Source organism: Anguilla rostrata, chromosome 12, assembly GCF_018555375.3.
Source record: "Anguilla rostrata isolate EN2019 chromosome 12, ASM1855537v3, whole genome shotgun sequence".
Lineage (NCBI taxonomy): Eukaryota > Metazoa > Chordata > Actinopteri > Anguilliformes > Anguillidae > Anguilla > Anguilla rostrata.
In genome coordinates this window covers 16,643,801-16,661,911 of record NC_057944.1, presented here as the reverse complement: position 1 = coordinate 16,661,911, position 18,111 = coordinate 16,643,801, and the positions used below count along the sequence as shown (strand labels likewise).

Here is an 18,111-nt window from a genome sequence, read left to right as displayed (position 1 = left end):
GTTCAGTACAAACGCATTATAGTCAGGCTTAAGAACTCCGTGGGAAAGGTTTTGTTTCCGAGTTGGCTCACCAGGTTGCTTGCATTCACCCTGGGCAGTGTGTTATGTAATGCTTGTACAGTCTTTCATCGGTCATGCCTCACCACAGCATGTTGCAATGACCTGCCTCTGCCAGAACCAGCCTCCAGCTGAATATCAATATCAAATATAATAATGAAATGAACACGAAGTGACACAACCCACACTGTTCCGCATATTTGTGTGGAAAGTTACGTGTGTGAATAAATGCATCTTTCAACAAAAACCATCACAGGTGGCATTTGTTGGGGGGGGGCATACATACATACCTTTCCATGGCTCTACACTCCATTCACTTCCAACATTCTAGCAACAAAATGGCTTCCCCTTCAAGGGTTTACCAAGTATGGGCGGGGTCTGTTACAAGAGTAAAACCAGCCCTTGACAAATAGTTTTATAAATCAGAATCAACAGAAACAGCAAGGCCAAACTGTCTCTCAAAGCTCATCAGTGATTATATGAATTTATTGGACATATACATTCAAAAACAGTTTTAATGAAACCACCCTCAATCAAATCCACACAACCTCTCCCTGTGCTGTTAACTCCACTCTCTATTGTCCCCTCATATAAAAAGGCCCTCCTCTTCTCCACTGCAGACGTGATGTGGGTGAGAGAGAATTCTGATGAGCACAGGAGTAGAAGGGCTGTGTAGAGGGAGAGAAGGAGGTGAGCAAAACCTCAGCCACACCTTGATCATCTCTCCCCAGCTCTTTTACAGCACTGCAGACTGACTCTTTTTTCCCATTCCATTTCCGACTCAGTGAACAGTTTTGACTGAGTTCTCTGATTGGTTACGGTGCTTGTGGCCTGCACTTTGACTGGGCGGTCAGTTGTGGCTGGCCTGCACTGTGACTGGGCAGTCTGTTGTGGCCTGCACTGTGATTGGGCGGGTGGTTGTGGCCTGCACTGTGATTGGGCGGTCGGCTGGGGCCTGCGCCGTGACTGGGCGGTCCTAGTCGCCGAAGCACTTGCGGGACACGGTGCGTGCCCTGCTGGACCGGCGGATGTTCTGCCTGGCGTCGCGGCAGGGCTGGCACACGAAGACGTCGGGCACGTGGGTGCGGCGGATCTTGGCGCAGGACAGGTGCACCCAGGTGCCGCACTCGCTGCACTCGATCATGGGCCGCCCCGCAAACGGCTTCATGCAGAAGCACGTGATCAGGTCCCAGGAGTCCTCCTCCTCTGTACAAACAGGGTAAGGGAGCCAATGAGGGGAGGGAGGAAGGAAGAGAAGAAGAAAACATGACTTAAATAAAATAAAAACAACTACGGCATGGTACTCTCAGCTTCTGTGTTCAAACTGAGTGGCTGGAGGGGTATGAGCATTACTGGAGACGTTAATATTCAAAATCCAGTTTTAATCATCCTCCCCAAAACTCTGAATTTTGTTGCAGAAGCACATTTACTGTTTGAAGATCTGCCCATATGCCCAGGGCTGCTCTTCTGGAAATGATACCTAAATTTCATTACATTTACACAAGTGATGTATTGTGTAAGTCAGATGTAAATCAGTGGTTATGCTATTTCTTTGATATTTCAGTTTTTACAGATCTGACAGTAAGGTCTCACAGGGCCAAATGTGACCCACTGAATGGATGATCCAGAGAAGTGCACTTAATCACCCTTATCTGTGACCCGTTACTGTCCTTATTTCATTCTTTATTCACCTTTTACTTTGTTTTTGTCCTTCACCCCCTACCCAGTGACTGCATGTTTTATGTTATTCAATTTGTGGATATTTAAAAATATTCAGAACAATGAAGTCTAAATGGCATCATCCTTCTCCCCGTCTCATTTCCCTTTATCCAGTCCCTAAAACTCCCTTATTTCCTTCCCTTCATTTACCTTCGAGCTTGCTGTTTTCTGCAGAAGTATCTTCTGTACCATATGCTGAAATTGCCCAGGGGAAGAACAGTCATGAATACATCTGACACAAAAATGAATGAATGAATAATATCCCACAATGACAGGAGGACATGAACAAGTGAATGCAATTGGTCATAGATTGACAACAAAGAAGTGTAACTATAAACTATAGCTCCAAACAGGAATGAAATGGGGTGAGACTCAAACGGCCAGAGAAAGGCACGGGAGAACAGACGGAAAGGCCAGGCACTGACCGGAGCTGGCTGCGGTGTTGCCGTCAGTGGCACGGGCGTCCTGGTCCGTGTCGCTGCCCCCCTGCTCGGGCGTGCTGCTGGCCCAGTCGGTGTGGTACCCCGTCTCCTGGTCGTCAGGCACGCGCCCCGTCAGGCGCCGCTCCATCACCAGGCGCAGAATGTCCGTGGCCCCGCCCTCGCTCTCGCCCTCCTCCCACGTCTCTTTCCCCACTAGTCTGCCTTCGCTCTCACCCTCCTCTGCTTTCGCCTCACTGCACTGGATCTGCCTCTGTAGCTCCTCCTCTTCCTGTGGAGTGACCTCTGCTTTCAGCACCTGCCCAGTCAAACTCACTGCACATGTGAGGTCAATAGGCTCCGCCTTCACTTCCTGATTGACACTCGATCTCCTCTCCCTGTGATCACAGTTGGGCTGCACTGGGATGTCATCACAGGATAGACTCGCATGTGGGCTGCTGAGATAGCCCATGGAGATATCTTTTAGGCGACCAGGACCAGCCTGGGCGGCCCGTTCCTCATTGGCCCAATCCACATAGGCAGTGCATTCCTGGGGCTCTTGCTTAAGCGCAGATGGTCTGTAAATCCCACTGCACATGTCTGCAGAATCCTCTGGGAGGGGCCGTGCCTGAGCCGTGGCTTTGCAGCCATGATTAGAGTCCACCGCAGAGCTGGCTCCCGCTGTACTAAAGCTGCTGCAGAGAGAGGCTCCATTTGTCATTTCAAACCGGGGCTTCTGAGGAACACTTTTCTTAACAGACCCCTTCGCGCTGGAGGACTTCTTGCTCCCTCCAGCATCTCTGCCTCTCTTATGGGGCTTTCTCTCTCCATCCAACGCACTACTCTTTTCGTCTTTCCTCCTCTTCCCCTTCTCTTTATTGATTCTCTTTCCCAATTTCGCGCCCAGCTTAGCTCCAGCAACCCTCTTGGATGGGGTGGGGGCATAGTACGACTGTGGGGATGAGAAAGAAGCCCAGTCTTCACTGTGGTGTGGGCTGCATGTGCTACTGTCCCTTGGCACACTGTCATTACATTGCCATTCCTACAGAGGGAGACAAACAGGAGACGTTGCACACTCACTCACCACTGTATTTGTTTTTCGAAAAAAGGACGTTCTGCAAGTTACATAGGCACCCCGCATACATTAAAGTTCTTACAGCTACGAATTTGTCATGTTTTAAAGGAATGTCAACACCGCTTTAGTTTGCAAGCACAATGTAATCCAGTGTTAGCACAGCCTACCTCATTGGGGTACGGAATGTAGCCAGCATAAGCCAATACGAAAGTGCAGAACTGGTTGAAGTCTTCCACGGTGCGTTTTCTCTTTCCCTGTGGGGGAAAAAAAACATATTCCCGACTTTTTAAACATTCGTGGCATATCAAACACCCCAAAGGAAAGCAACGTGAGCTCGCGCCACTCCGGACACGCAAGCAAACGCAACCATTGTCTGACAGCAAAAGCAACGCGCGGGAGACACTGTCAGAGCTGCCAATCAACTGTGAGCTTCATTCGACCGTGCCATTATGCCTATTGCATAAGACAAATCCGAAATATAAACGCATATGCGTAATAACCGGTAACCCTCTATTCAACGCATATACCGCCACCAACGCCCTTTCACAAGTGTCTGGAACAATGGCGAATCATCAATAAAGCAGTATCTGTCGGGATTTACGACTATTCGGCAACAAACTGAAGAGTGAAGAGAAATTCACTAAACAACCTTCTATTTGCCAGTGTCAAGAAAATTGGAGGTAGTCTGTAGGCTACATTTTTTCACACGAGCTAAGTGATATTCTGAAAATCTTTCAAAAGAAAATATCGAAGTCAGACAATTAACAAGCATCATAACTCAATGGGGGATACATTCAAACCACATTGTTGCACAAAACCCGACTTTAAACACGCAACATCCAACTTCTCGTCACGGACCGATTAATGATGTGGACAAAAAATAGTGACGGGATGTTATTCGACGTGTTTCTCTTACTTGCGCATAGCATACAGGCTACATACATCCAATTTATCTCTTTCTATTATAGACAAATAGACGAAATGTAGACACTTTAACCACTACCCATGAGTTACAAGAGCAGCCTTTAACCTCAAGCTTTCCGTTAGGAAAGAGCTAACGATACCCGATACATGGTAGCCTATTTTTAAAACAGCCTAGCGCACACATGGAAGCAACACGAGACAAAATGTGATAACCAAGTAGTAAGAAGGCTATTTTTCTTCGTGGCGTAAATGTAGCTTTCGTGTACATTACATTCGCATAGGTGAAACATTTACACTCAAACCAATACTACATTTGCTTTCATTAAGTCCGGTAAGCAGCATTAAACGTTAGGACTCGAAGCAGTTATACAAGAGTAGTATAGGCTACTATTGTATCTGGACTGAAGGAAAGTAGCCTAGTCTATTCGAGAAGATGGTGATGATTAAAAACGAAACACCAAAGTGTCTGCATGTCGAGCATACAATAAAGCAGCAATCATGGCTTCAAGGCAGACATCTGAACAAAGCATAACTTTTCACCTCATCTTATAGTCGCGGTAAGTTAATCATCATCTAGACTGCGCAATTTCCACGCCATTCTACGTCTTTCACCACTAGCCTATGCAGCTACGTACTATTTAAACATAGCCTAAGCAATGGGTTACATTGCTGACAACATGCATAACCACGCACATCCCTCTTTTCCGAAATCTTACAACATAATTCCACCTTTTATCTAAAGATGGCGTCTGTGGTAGCCTACTTGTAACCTGTCGTTGCTGGGGCGGTCATCGAAGAATGACAAATTAAAGAATCGAACAAAGACTGGCTTCGAGAAACGAGGAGCTTTATTTGCTCTGTACCACTATGCAGCCCGTAGTTTACTACATTGTGTCAACAACCTATAACAGATAACTCAAAAGGCTAACTAGCCTAGTGTTGTTATGAGTGAGAAAAAAGTCGAGAAAAAGGTAGCATACAAGCCAAACCTTTACAAAACAACGCGTCTTCAAATAGGCTAATGCGATCATCACATATGTGACAGGTGAAATACGACAAACAAGTTTATGCGGTGTTCAACCACACGAATGTCCATTATTACACTCGGATTCCTCGATGCTCTTCCCTAAGTGCCGGATGAAATAGGACAACATCGATGTTGCTACGAGCTATAATAGCCTAGCATATTAGTCGTGGTTCTACTTAGATTCGTGAAAAGAACACGCAGTCCAGGTCCGAGACACACGTAGCCTACACACAGTTTGCATTCGTATGTTAGGCTAATCTTGTTTTACAATAGCCTACACGTTACTGAATAACTTTCAAAAAACCGAATAAACTACACACAAATTAAATGTTGCTTTTACTTTTACAATATTTAAAATAAAGCATCATAGGCCACTTTACCTGGGTCAACATGTTTTAATGTCAGAACAGCCTACCCAAAAGGGGATTTTATAGGCTACGTTGTTCTTGCACTCTCACTCGTTTGCAGTCCTTGGTTATTCTCGAATCGATGGGAAGGGCAGGTCTTCTTTACAAGTCAAGGCAAAAATAAAAAAGCATCGATAAACATCTTTAATTCAACTAAAATAATCCTCGGGGCCACATGGCATCTTTTCCCTATTGGTAGTAGCTATATCATTATGGCAGGAAATAATGTTTTAGAATCGAAAATAGAAAAGGCTTCGCAGACGTCACATCGTCTTCGGCAACCGGGTCCAACAATCCGGTTGCAGATGGTTTTGTGTTTTCAAACAGGAAAGATGTTTTACATTAAGAAAACATGAGCTATAATCAACCAACTGACTGGTAGCCTACACAAACAGCTGTGATATTTTTCTGACAGTGAAGTAATATCGGCTAACTCCAAATAGAAAAAAAAACTCCGCTTCAGTTCCAACGACCTGCTTCAGATTTTTTAAATCCCCAAAACCTTCACTTTAAAAAGTGAGATGGTAGTCTACGACTGGTGGTTTTGTATCCGTCTGTGAATATTATTTTCTTTAGTTTTTGTCACCATCCTCTCAGCTGGAGCAGTTAAAAATCAATGCTTTAAAAGGAGAATGAAAAGTACACTAATGTATGAGAGAGACGGAATGATCGCATTCTATCAGTGACATCACTCCGGCGAAAGGACAGGACTTCTCAATCTGAATATGGGGTGACCAGAGTAATCTAAAACGTGACTAAACGTGTCTGAAACCACATCTTATCACAAGTATACACTATATCATTGAATTTAGTGACATTTGTTTTCTTCAGAGGTACAATTTCTTCCGAAAAAATCCCCTCTGGGACATTTATTAAAATCTACTTCCTTGTGAACCCCCCGCCGATTAAAAAATTAAAACGTCCATCAGCTGGCAAAATGCCACAACATTCGTTTACTTCATTCAGTTGTCTATATGTTCTCGTAGTCTGACCATATTGTTGTATATAACCTTTGTTTTCCAGCGTCTGGCTCGATATTGCACTGTTAGTGGGTTTGGTATTGCTCTTGCAATTTTGAGCTTTTAAGAACTCTGGTTTTCGTGATTTTTCAACAGATGAAATTCCCTTTCCCAGTCGAACCGGGTTCTTGGTGGCGCTAAATTTACCAACAGCTCAGACTTTCGCGGGACTTCTGCCTTTCATTGTAGGCTATGACGCGCTGATGCAGTCAGATAGGCGATAGGCTACGCTTTACGCTTTTTAGGCGATACTGCTGAAATGAATTAATGAAATAATATAACAAATGTAAATACTTGCTTTATGTGTGCATTAGCCTATAGCCTATATGTATTTATTTAATATAACAGGCTATATATATATATATATATATATATATATTGGCTGTACGAAATCCAGCAAAATTTCGTAAAACTGCATGCAGACATGAGCTGATCGTTAAAGTATTTTTTATTTTAAAAATAAAATATATAGCCTATAGAAGACTTATTTTCGATTTTAGTTAAGATAGTTAGCTGTCCCATAGGACTCGCGGCCCTATTCATTGTATCGATTATGCAGCTGAAGTAGGCTACTCCAGCACATATTGCCCGACAATTTGGAAAAACAGTGTACAGCCGATTACATAACAATTTGGTAATCCCTCTGGATTAACAGATGTCCAAACACGAGACAAGTCTCTGAGAGCCTTCGAACGTAAAGTGGAGAGTTTTGTCCCGCAGAAGCATGCCTGAAACGGCGAAAATCAAGTTAAGATGTATCGTGAGTGCAATTTGGTCACCATTCGAGAAAGTCGTGACCAATTTGACAGCAGCCTACATCAGTGCAATACTGTACTGTTTATTGATGGTTTCGTTAATTTCCGGAAATTAAAAAAAGTTTTACTTTACCATTAAAAATCCAAACTTCAAAACAGGAAATGTTAAAAGTAGCTGCATCCAAGAAGAATGGATTACAAGATGCGTTTTTGTGGTGTGGATAATTGTTTGTTATTATATTCATTTGGCAACATTAAATGGTTTATTATGTCAAGAAAATCCAGACTTTTGCAGTTCTAATTTAGAATGATTAATTTTGACAAATGTAATGAAATTTGTTTCATTAAGCAAACTTTTTTTAAATTAAAAATTTTAAGAACACTCGCTTATTTGCCACTGACTGGCTAGACACAAGATACTGTTTTCCATCAATTAGATTTGAAAGAGAATTCAGCGAAGATATGAAAAACATTAAGGCAAATCCTCTACAACAGACGCCACTTTTTGAGATGCCAATCAGAAATTTGACCCACCCACTAAGCAGCACAAAACAAACACAATACTCTAAAATGGTTAAACTTCTGTGACATCTCCCTGTCCCCTATAATGAAAGGGTTTGTAATCAGTGATTATCAGGTGGGTTAAAGTTCTGACGAGATGCTAAAAGCATCCTCACGCAAACCATTGTGAACACAGCGCTAAATATGCATGTCTATGACCGCGAAGCAATGACTGTGATCATTGATCACGTGGATATTTCATTAAAAAATGTGGTGAGGCGTGTTAAGTACATGGTGAAGCAGGGTTCGGGGGAAAAAAAATCCATAACTCATGAACGTTCAGTGTTATTTTATCAGCATGTTGTTATGAATATTTATAACCGCTATTTATAAGTTAAGTACACCATTAAACATGAGAAAACTGACTTATGATCATTTTTAAATAAGTATTTATATATTTATATCCTGCTCCACCATGGTAAGGTGGATTGTTTTGTCCACACATTGGTGTGAGTAGGGCTATCACCTGCTGAAACAAACGCGAATTTGCTCATACTGAACCAACTCCTCCTGCTCTTTAACACACAGTCAATAGCAGGATGCAATAAACGCAGCTAAACTTCATAGGTGACAGTCCTGCCCAGCCATCCCATCACGGACGGGTTAACTACATGGATAAAACTCAGAAATAAATATCATCAGTAAACACTCAGTCTGCCAGTGAGTTGGGGTGGGTCTCTGCTGGTTGCCATGGACATTTGGGTGAGACTGTCAAACGATGGATCAAAGGAACTCGTACTTCGCCCCAGCCATGGTCCTAGCCTCAAGAGTTCGGACTGAACCATGGCAAGCTGAAAGATGGCAATGTGGAGGGGGCGGCGGAGAGCCCTTAGACGGACAGCTGGGGATGGGGGCGGGGTTTAGGGCTGTGTAAACTCGGGTTCAGTGTGCATGAGGACCAGGCTGTCGCTGCTGGGACGGAACAGGGCGGTCGGTAGTGTTGGTCAGTCTACGGCCACACGTGGCTGGGAGTCAGTTGATTGGTGGCTGTGGCGAAACTGGCAGTTTTGGCATGTATATGGAGACATTCGACGCGGTCTGACGATGGGGCGTGGCTGGCGTACTTCCTCACAGGTAGCCCTCCTTGCGGAACTGCTCCTGCAGGACGTCCCGGTACTCGTCGAAGCCCCCCTCCACACGCCTCACCTTCCCCCCCTCGCACACCCACAGCTCTTTACACACCAACCGGATCAGCCGCTCGTCATGAGAGACCAGAACCACCCCACCCTGCGAGAGAGAGAGAGAGGGATGGGGGAGGAGAGAAAGAGAAATGATTACAGTCATTAAGGCTGTGTTCAAATATGCACGTTGCTTTGAAGTGAACGATTATGGGTCGCTCATCATCTCAATCATATGTCGTAGATGAACAACCAGAACTATTCACAATAATTAGTTATTTGCAATCACTCTTAAGTGAACAAAGAGTCGTTGGTTCATTTGGTTGGTTCAGTCAGTCTCTACCTTGAACTTGTTGAGCGCTTTGGCCAGGGCCTCAATGGTCTCCATGTCCAGATGGTTAGTTGGCTCATCAAGGACGTAGAAGTTTGGGCTGAATGAACAGATGAGAGAGAGAGCAAGAGAGAGAATGGGGTTTTCATGGCTCGATTCTCATACACAGCCAGTTAATCTAAAAATATATATACACATAAGCTTCACACGTGACCGAAACCAAACCTTTCGCAGAAACACCCACAGATATATGCTCTTGATGCACGTAGGTTTGTGGGTCGCCAGCCCTGATCACTGACTGATAGGACTCCAGAAAAGAAAGGGGAAGAAACACGCCGCGACACGCGGGCTCGCTCTGCACCTGCGCGCTAATGAATTGCACACAGGCGCGTTATCCGCGGCACTGGGCCAGCCTCCGGCTGCAGGACCCCAGCGGTGCTGTGAGCAGACGGACAGGGCGACACACACACGGGGCCGTTCCTTACCAAGCCATGGTCATCTGAGCGAAGGCCACGCGGCTCTTCTGGCCCCCCGACAGACTGGCCACGGGCCTGGTGGCCAGCTCCCCCGTAATCCCGTACCCCCCCAGCTGGTGCCTGTACTCCTCCTCCGGCCGGCCTGACAAAGGGATGGGGAGGGAACGGTGAGTGAGAGAGAGAGAGCAGGAGTCCCAGACGCAGTCTCCACGATGAAGGACAGCCGTTCTGTGTGTGCGTCGTCCTTCAGGAAGTTGCTCTGTCAATCAGTGATGGCTCTGCTGCTCGCCTGAATGAAACTAACCTGCCCGGCTGTGTGAGGGCACGTACATGCCAAAGTTGTACCGTATCTTATGTTCAGACATGGATATAAATTAACCAATGGCCTGTTGTGAGCTCGGGAGCAGCACCTGGGAACTTGTTGAGCAGCAGCTCCACTGAGCACACGTTGAGATCCAGCTGGTCCACATGGTGCTGGCTGAAGTAGCCGATCTTCAGGTTCCTGAGAAAGAACACCAGAGCTTACTCACAGTCACTGAACAGTCTCACTCTCTGTCTCTCTCATACACATGTATATGCACAGTGTTATACACAGAATCTCATTTGTGTTCACACTGAGTCAAAGCGTCATGACAAACACCTGTCAGTGCTCACCTGTGGGCTTGTCGAATTCCACTGACAGGCGTCAGGTCCCCCATCAGCAGCTTCAGCATGGTGGACTTCCCTGCCCCGTTCTCCCCGACCTGAGAGGAGGAGATGGAGGAGAGGGGGATAGAAATGCGAGAATGTAGTCAGACCCAGGTAGCTGACACTTTCACATTTATGCTGTGGTTTCTGAACAGTCAGACCAGTACATTTGTTGATTCCCATTTAAAAGTTGACAAGTAAATGAACACTGCGCTGCTAGCATCAGCAGGTAATATCACTACTGACAACAATATTGGCTGTACTTGTGAAGTTTGAGATCTTGACATAACAATAATAGCAATAGATTGCTGTTGGCTGTATAAGGCTGTGTCAGGGTCAGTAGTTCTTGTAGCACTGTACCCATGGAAAGCGGAGTCAGGGCTTCTGGAGATACGTACAATGCAGATTCTGGACTCCAGGTCAGCAGACACGCACAGCCCAGTGAACAGCCTCTGGCTGGGGTTGTAGTAAAACTCCACCTCGTCCAGCTGGAGCACCGGGGGAGACAGCTTCTCAAAGTTATCTGGAAACCTGAGACAGACAGACAGACAGACAGAGGTAGACGCAGGACAGTAAGCCGACGCCGCACACTGACGAGCACCGGACACCGATTCATTCTAATCACATTTCCCTCACCGTAACACGACTTCAGTCTCCTTCTCAATGGGTTTGAGTTCAGGGCTGTGGGGAAGAGAGCAGAGATTTAACACTAAATAATTCAATGCATATTTATTAAAGCGGTGAAATGAAATGATAGCACCCGAGCCCGAAGCGGACTGAAGGCCGGCTGGTTGAGTGATTGCTGACCGGATGTGCACTCACAGTTTCTCCAGCAGTTTGAGCTTGCTCTGCACCTGCGCTGCCCTGTTAGCATTGTACCGGAACCTGTCGATGAACACCTGAGAGGGACAGAGAGAAAGAGCCAGTTCATTAAGTGTGTAAGACCTCTAGGAGAATTTCAGAAACCCCTAAGGGACAGGGTGAACACTACAAGACATACATATTGCACATAAAAAAATCAACAGCTAGCTCCTGATGTCAATGAACAAAGAGTCCATCCATCCATCCATTATCTATACCCGCTTATCCTGAGCAGGGTCGCGGGGGGTGCTGGAGCCTATCCCAGCGTGCATTGGGCGAGAGGCAGGAATACACCCTGGACAGGCCGCCAATCTATCGCAGGGCACAAAGAGTATGATAATGATGGTCCCTTGTAAATACATCACCTTTAACTTGCAGTGGACTTTGCGATCACTGCAGTCAGTTGTTATTAGGGAAAAGTAAATGAAGGTGCAGCAATCACAGATTAGTTCTGGATGTATTTAAATAGACGCAACACATCAAGCAACCAGAAGAATGGATCCAGGACTGGTTTATTCATGGCTGTTGCTTCAAACTGCAATTACATAAGCTTTTGAGACACCTAGGGCGCCAATGTGTGTGTGTGAGTGTGTCAGTGTACCAAAGTATCAAGTTACAAATACCTTATTAAATAGACAATTAATAAACATATCCAGGAATTGCCTAGCTAGCTATTAATGTGTGGATATAAGATAGTGTATTATATTACTAACATATTTATCATGATTTTGTTATCTGGAAACATGGTTGTCTGAATTAAACAGGTAGCCTTACTGCGGCTGTGGGATAAGGGGGGTGCACAAAAATGCCAGGGTAGTATTTAAGTTTGTCTCATTGTGCTTGGAATCCTTTTGCATGAGACACAGAGAAACATGCAAAAGGACATTAACCAGGGAGATAAGAGAAACAGTTGTGTTGTTCAGCCACAGTAATACATAAAGTCTACATTACTTTACACAGGTATTTGACAGCTTGACCTTCCTCCACCCATAGAAAATATAGTTTTGAATCTGTTCCAGTAAAGAATGTGTGTGTGTGTGTGTGCGCACACGTGTGCGTGTGTAATGTTTGTGAGACAGTGTGTGTGTGTATATATATATGTTTGGGAGAGAGAGCCTTTGTGTTCAGTACCTGGATGTGTTCTCTGTACTGAAGCTGTGCTTCATACTCCCTCTGCTGGTTCTTCAGACGGTCCTCCTTGGTCTTGACAAAGTTCTCGTAGTCGCCACGGTAACTCTCCAGGCGCTGCGAGTGTAGGTGGATGATGTCTGTTACTACAGCATTGAGGAAATTCCGGTCGTGGGAGACCACCAGGATGGTTGACTGCCATGTCTGAGTGCGGGGGAGAGAGAGACAATCAGACATGTGAGTGAGCAGCCCAGCCATACTCCACTGACATGTGTGTGCACTCTGGGTGTGGACTGAAGATCCGGACTATTGTTCAGGATTGCAGTTGGCCGCTGAGGGGGGGAATACCTGGAGGTAGTTCTCTAACCACAGGATAGCTCTGACATCCAACATGTTGGTGGGCTCTGAAAGAGAAAGATGGGGTGGGAGAGAGAGAAAGAGAGAGCAGAGGAGTGACAAGAGTGGCAAGTTCCAGTGCAAACACAGATTCCTACATTTTATTTGACTTCACTGTCAGTTTATATATATATATATTTTTTTTTAATGTTTGTCCACTCACCATCAAGTAGCAAAAGGTCAGGCCTAAAAGAAAAGGAAAGACCCATTAGTCACACGATCAGCTGAGAATCCCTGAATCAGAGATTCAGAGACAGAGGAAGAATCAAAGTAGACGAGAGAAGAAAAAGGGAAGAGGGAAGGAAAGGGCAAACCGGGAGAGAGACAGGGACACTAGCGACGGGCGCTATGGGAGCTTACTTGGCAAAGAGGGCTCTGGCCAGTGCTAACCTCATCCTCCAGCCTCCTGAGAACTCCCTGTAGCACAGAACACATTGTATCATTCACGTGGGGCTTTATTAGAAAATTTGCCAAAGCATAGTAAGTAAGTACACAAACAATGATATGAATGACAACAATTTTATGTGCTCACACACATATACATCCAGCATGCGCAAGGTACTTATGCATGGCTAGCAAATGTATCCTTTTCATAATGTTTTCACATTTTCACTTCAGAAATATGAATTCCTTTTTAACAGTGTCATGATTTAAATGAGAAATACAAGGGTGTAAAGCACAACACAATTCATTTATTGTTTTTCATTAGTTTATTTCAATTTCCTTTTCATAAACACATACAGACCCACACCAGTCTCGCTAACACACACACACACACACACACACACACGCATTTAAAGCCATGTGCACCTACTTGGTTGTTTGCTGTTGCATTTTTGGAGAAAAGCCCAAACCCGCCAGAATGACTGAGGCTCTGGTAGAGAGAAGAACAGAGAGAGAGAGTGAGAGAGGGATGAATCACCTGAGCCTGTTCCGCTATGGAAACTGAAGAGGTGAACATGTATTCACACAAACCACATGAAAGTGAGGAGTCTACACACAGAAATGTGCAAATCCACACACAAGTATGCAAAACACATCAGGGTGTGATCAACACAAACCGACAGATGAGTAAAATACACATAAAGAAGTGTTTAAACTGTTGTTGGGCTATCAGGATGAATTTCACAATTCCAACGTCAAAAGATTCCAAGAAAATCAAACGTGTAAACAGTGGCTTCAAGCTTTTTCCCGGCTGAACATCGCCCTTACTGTGGTTCCTCACCCTCCTCCCATAATCCCACTGCTAAAATGTATTTTTATTCTGTAGTAGTTGTTTCCAAATGAGCCAACCAGCTCTATAACTGGAGTATCATGTCTGAAATCTGAAACAACCGTCAATGAGGAAATGTCAGTGCTTGCATGCTAGTGGACGGTGTTACATTTACTTTTATTTGAAATGCATTCTTGGGGACAAATGACATCCCTGATGTATTGATTGCAATCTGCTGTGTGTAATACTGGCCCAGGTTTACCTGGCGGGTGCCTTGTCCGCCTCTATTTCCTCCAGTTTGGCATAAATCTCTGACAGCCGCACCGTCTCCAATCCATCCGCTCTGAAATCACAAGACAGGTGACTTGCCACAGTGATCCCTCATTAGGGTGCAGGGTCAGGTGAGCTGTTGCATGTATCTGCTGTAGCATGCGGCTGCCCCTGCGTTAGCGTCGCGTGCGCGCGTTCGCTCGGGACGCGGCGACTCACGTTCCGCTGGCGATGCGAGCGTTGAGCTGCCGCTCCTCGGTCAGCAGGCCCTCGCGGAGCGTGTCGCTCTCCAGCACGCTCTGCAGGGCGGCCGTGTCGTCGCCCGCCACCTCCTGCTCCACGTGCAGGATGGAGATGTGGGCCGGCACCCGCAGGCTGCGGCTCGCCAGCATCTTCAGCAGCGTGGTCTTCCCCAGGCCGTTCCGGCCAATCAGGCCGTAGCGCCGCCCGCTCGCCAAGGACAGCTCCGCCCCCTGCAGCAGAGACCTGGGCAAACCAGAAAAACAGAAAAATGTCTCTGACAAGCTGGGTCAGTGGCACTTAAACACATTCCTTGACACTTGTATATACAAACAAACACACACAGAAATAAAAAAAAAACCTTCACCTTCAGTGACAAACAAATCAACACACTTCCATATGGGTGGTGTAGGAAACCAAGGAATTTATAAATGGGAAAATACATAAACTCAGCCAGAGGGCTAATCCTAAAGACATAGAGATAATGATGCCCAGGTATTCTGTCAAACTCACCGTTCCCCAAAAGAAACGTCAAAGTTCTCGATGCGGATGTCATAGCTGCGGTTCTTCCCAGAGGAGTCTACACGGTTGTCCTTTTTACTGCTGGCCTGACTGGCCGACGCTTCCTCTAGGACCCTGTGGGAGAGAATCCGCGTCAGTTCCCAGTTTACCATTAACCATAACCGCCATGACAAGGAATTTAACTGGACGGAAAAAAACAAATTGTGCGAGTGAGTGGGTGAGAGAGAGCGAGAGAGTCTCACAGCGGACTGGAGGGTTTCTGAGAGTCTTTCTCAGTCCTTTTTTCATGTTTGGCCTTCAGTTTGGCCTCGGCCTTCTCCAGCTTCTTGGCATCCACAGTCTGTGGCGAAACACGGAGGGGGTGGCAGTTGGAGAGGACAAGAGGTCCCATTACTACCGTTGTTCATAAAGCTTTAATGACACCTCACAGTGGAAACAGAGGACAGGCCCTTACCGTGTTCTGGCCACGTTTGACCATCCAGATCCCCTGAACATCGTTACAGGCAGTGTCTGTGGGTGGGGGGAGGAGAACATGATAGAAAGAGGAGCGAGTGAGAGAGACATTATTCCAGATTATATGGACATATTTAACACACAATTCCATAATTCTGGCAATACACATTTAAATACAGCATGATTTGAGGAATGAGATTGGGGTCCTACCACAGTCAGCTGAGATCTGGGAAAGCTGCACTGGAGCATCCAGCAACACCTGCTTCTGCACAGGGTGGCAATTATTACTGCAGGAGCAGAAACGGGGAGGGGTTGAAGGGAGCAGTTATCATTTATTGATTACTGATCATTACCAAGGGGGGGGGGGGGTAATGACTGAGGACCAAGGGGGGGGGGGGATTAATTGAGGACTGAATTTTAAAGTAACTGCATGTGAATGTGTGCGAAAAATATTTCCTCACAGTTTCAGTGTGTTGAACATCTGCAGGCAGATGTCTCGAATCTCCTCCTCGTTCTTACAGTCAGCAGACACCTCTTGCAGGACCCCACCAACAGCTTCAAACACCTCGTCCCCATCCTCAAAATCCGCTCCGCCACAGTCCAACACACCTTACACACACATACACCCATTACATGTCACAGATAAATAAACAGATATGGCAATACTGCTATTAAAAGGATGACAAGAAGTCACATCTGCTGTCTGACGGAGAGTGGCATGGTTTCTGACTCAATTTCCCAGGCCTGAGATCCGCAGAGGGTGAGTTTATGACTGTGACGGTGGAGGGCAGTGTGCGTCCAATCGTCAGCTAAATGCTCAGACTGTGCGCCGCAATCACCACTAGAGCTCTCTCACCGCACTCGATGATCCTGTACAGCCACTTGTGTAAAATCAATGTGATAATTCCACTATATAAAAACTACACAATGACACAGTTTAAAATAGCGAGCAGGAACTAGTTTACAGACATTCCTACTTTCCCTAGAATGTGATTGACAATCATTGACTTGCTTTCAACTCAACTAGCTAGCTATAAGAGAAGCAAACCACGGAGCAAACTAACGTTAGAACGTTCAACCTGTATAACTTTCCTTAGGGCTTCTTAAGGCTCTTTCCCCCTTGTATCTGGTTGTTGTAAACTAAACGCTAGCTAGCCTCTAGTAGCATGATGCGGTCTCTCTCATACTAGTCAGTGATTCAACATAAAACATCGGACAGGGAATTAATTTATCATTTTCCATCATGTATAGACATAGACTGGTAGCTATCGGTTTTTCCTCGAGGGTCTTACCTGTGATATAATCGAAGACTTCGGTGTCAATTTCGGGAAACTCGCTTTTCAGAATATCCACGTATGTCGCCATGATACACCGGTCCTCTCGCAGTGTAAGCGCATGTGCTGATCAGTATAAAAAGTCCGTATTCACAGAATTGTGGGAACTGTAGTCTTTCAAGACATTTCCCATACGCAAAAGGTGTAGTCTAGTTCCGACGTTCTACCATAGGCAACTTGCATCTGCTTGTATTCCGTTGTTGTTTCAATGATATAAATTATCCACAGTTTTATATTCATGAATTGTCAAGGTTTTATATTTGGTGTAGGCCTATGTGGATCATTTCTGATATTTACTACACTAAGATTGCATAACGAGTTCCCAATCACACGAGCCTCAGGAATGAATTCCCTGGCTTGCGGGTTTTGTAGTTTTTATTTTTAACACAGCGTCTCCAAAAGTGACAGAGAATGACAGCTGTTGCTATGAGAGGGTAAGGAAATGTAATTCATTCCTAACATAAAGATGCTCCGTTTACACGAGTATTTCAGTCAGATTTACTAAAATATTTTCTGAAAATTGACGAATTTCATTATTTGTGAAATTGTGAAAGGAATATGTGTCTCATTTATCGTTGCCTCTATGAGGATTACGCTAAGAATATCACATCCCACGAATAACATTTGTGAAATAATCCATACTGTCATCATTATAATTGACTTACTAATAAAAAATCATTAATTCAAAGTGAATTTTGAATAAACGTACAAACGTACATATTTCACATTTATACTGCTAGTTTGCAGCAGCTAATGAAGCCTGGAAAGTACCGTCATTATTACGGAAATTACTCATACACAAAATGTTTTATATATTATCTTAAATTGTAATGGAATTAATTTACAGTTTTGAGTATGCCATTGAGGATCAAAACTCAAAATTAACATATGGTAATAGATCCCGTTCCCTAACCATAACAGTCAACAGTATTTTTTTTTCAGTTTATTGCGGTCATTTAATGTTCCTGTTATTTTGCATTCCATAAACACAAGTCACTATCATAACCTTTCTTTCATGAACCTTTTCAACACGATCGCAAAGTTTTTCACAGTAGCTTTACTTGCGCTTTCGTATTTTATCAGACTTTATTTTACCACTGCGTAGAATACAAAATGAAA

General features: G+C 44.9%; 2 protein-coding genes across 4 annotated transcripts; both read right to left on the bottom strand.

Moving 5' to 3' along the window:
• Positions 1 to 527: 527 nt before the first annotated feature.
• On the bottom strand, positions 528 to 6,309 carry LOC135235612 (PHD finger protein 13-like). Of its 3 annotated transcripts, none has more exons than XM_064301276.1 (5): positions 5,602 to 6,309; positions 3,438 to 3,524; positions 2,202 to 3,237; positions 1,927 to 1,971; positions 528 to 1,263 (listed from the first exon to the last, which is right to left on the bottom strand). In XM_064301276.1, the coding sequence occupies exons 1-5, from the start codon at positions 5,611 to 5,613 to the stop codon at positions 1,034 to 1,036; spliced, it is 1,410 nt and encodes a 469-aa protein (XP_064157346.1). In that variant the 5' UTR covers positions 5,614 to 6,309; the 3' UTR covers positions 528 to 1,033. The 3 variants fall into 3 exon arrangements, with proteins under 3 accessions (XP_064157346.1, XP_064157345.1, XP_064157347.1); XM_064301275.1 differs by lacking the exon at positions 5,602 to 6,309 and adding an exon at positions 5,184 to 5,445; XM_064301277.1 differs by lacking the exons at positions 1,927 to 1,971; positions 5,602 to 6,309 and adding an exon at positions 5,184 to 5,454.
• Positions 6,310 to 8,237: 1,928 nt separating this feature from the next.
• abcf3 (ATP-binding cassette, sub-family F (GCN20), member 3) lies at positions 8,238 to 17,108 on the bottom strand. The gene is made up of 21 exons (XM_064301273.1): positions 16,951 to 17,108; positions 16,120 to 16,267; positions 15,869 to 15,945; positions 15,660 to 15,715; positions 15,448 to 15,545; positions 15,197 to 15,319; positions 14,663 to 14,929; positions 14,436 to 14,516; positions 13,775 to 13,834; positions 13,321 to 13,377; positions 13,124 to 13,146; positions 12,913 to 12,968; positions 12,568 to 12,768; positions 11,398 to 11,474; positions 11,212 to 11,256; positions 10,974 to 11,106; positions 10,543 to 10,631; positions 10,299 to 10,390; positions 9,898 to 10,030; positions 9,425 to 9,512; positions 8,238 to 9,190 (listed from the first exon to the last, which is right to left on the bottom strand). The coding sequence occupies exons 1-21, from the start codon at positions 17,021 to 17,023 to the stop codon at positions 9,032 to 9,034; spliced, it is 2,136 nt and encodes a 711-aa protein (XP_064157343.1). The 5' UTR covers positions 17,024 to 17,108; the 3' UTR covers positions 8,238 to 9,031.
• Between the last annotated feature and the right edge of the window lie 1,003 nt (positions 17,109 to 18,111).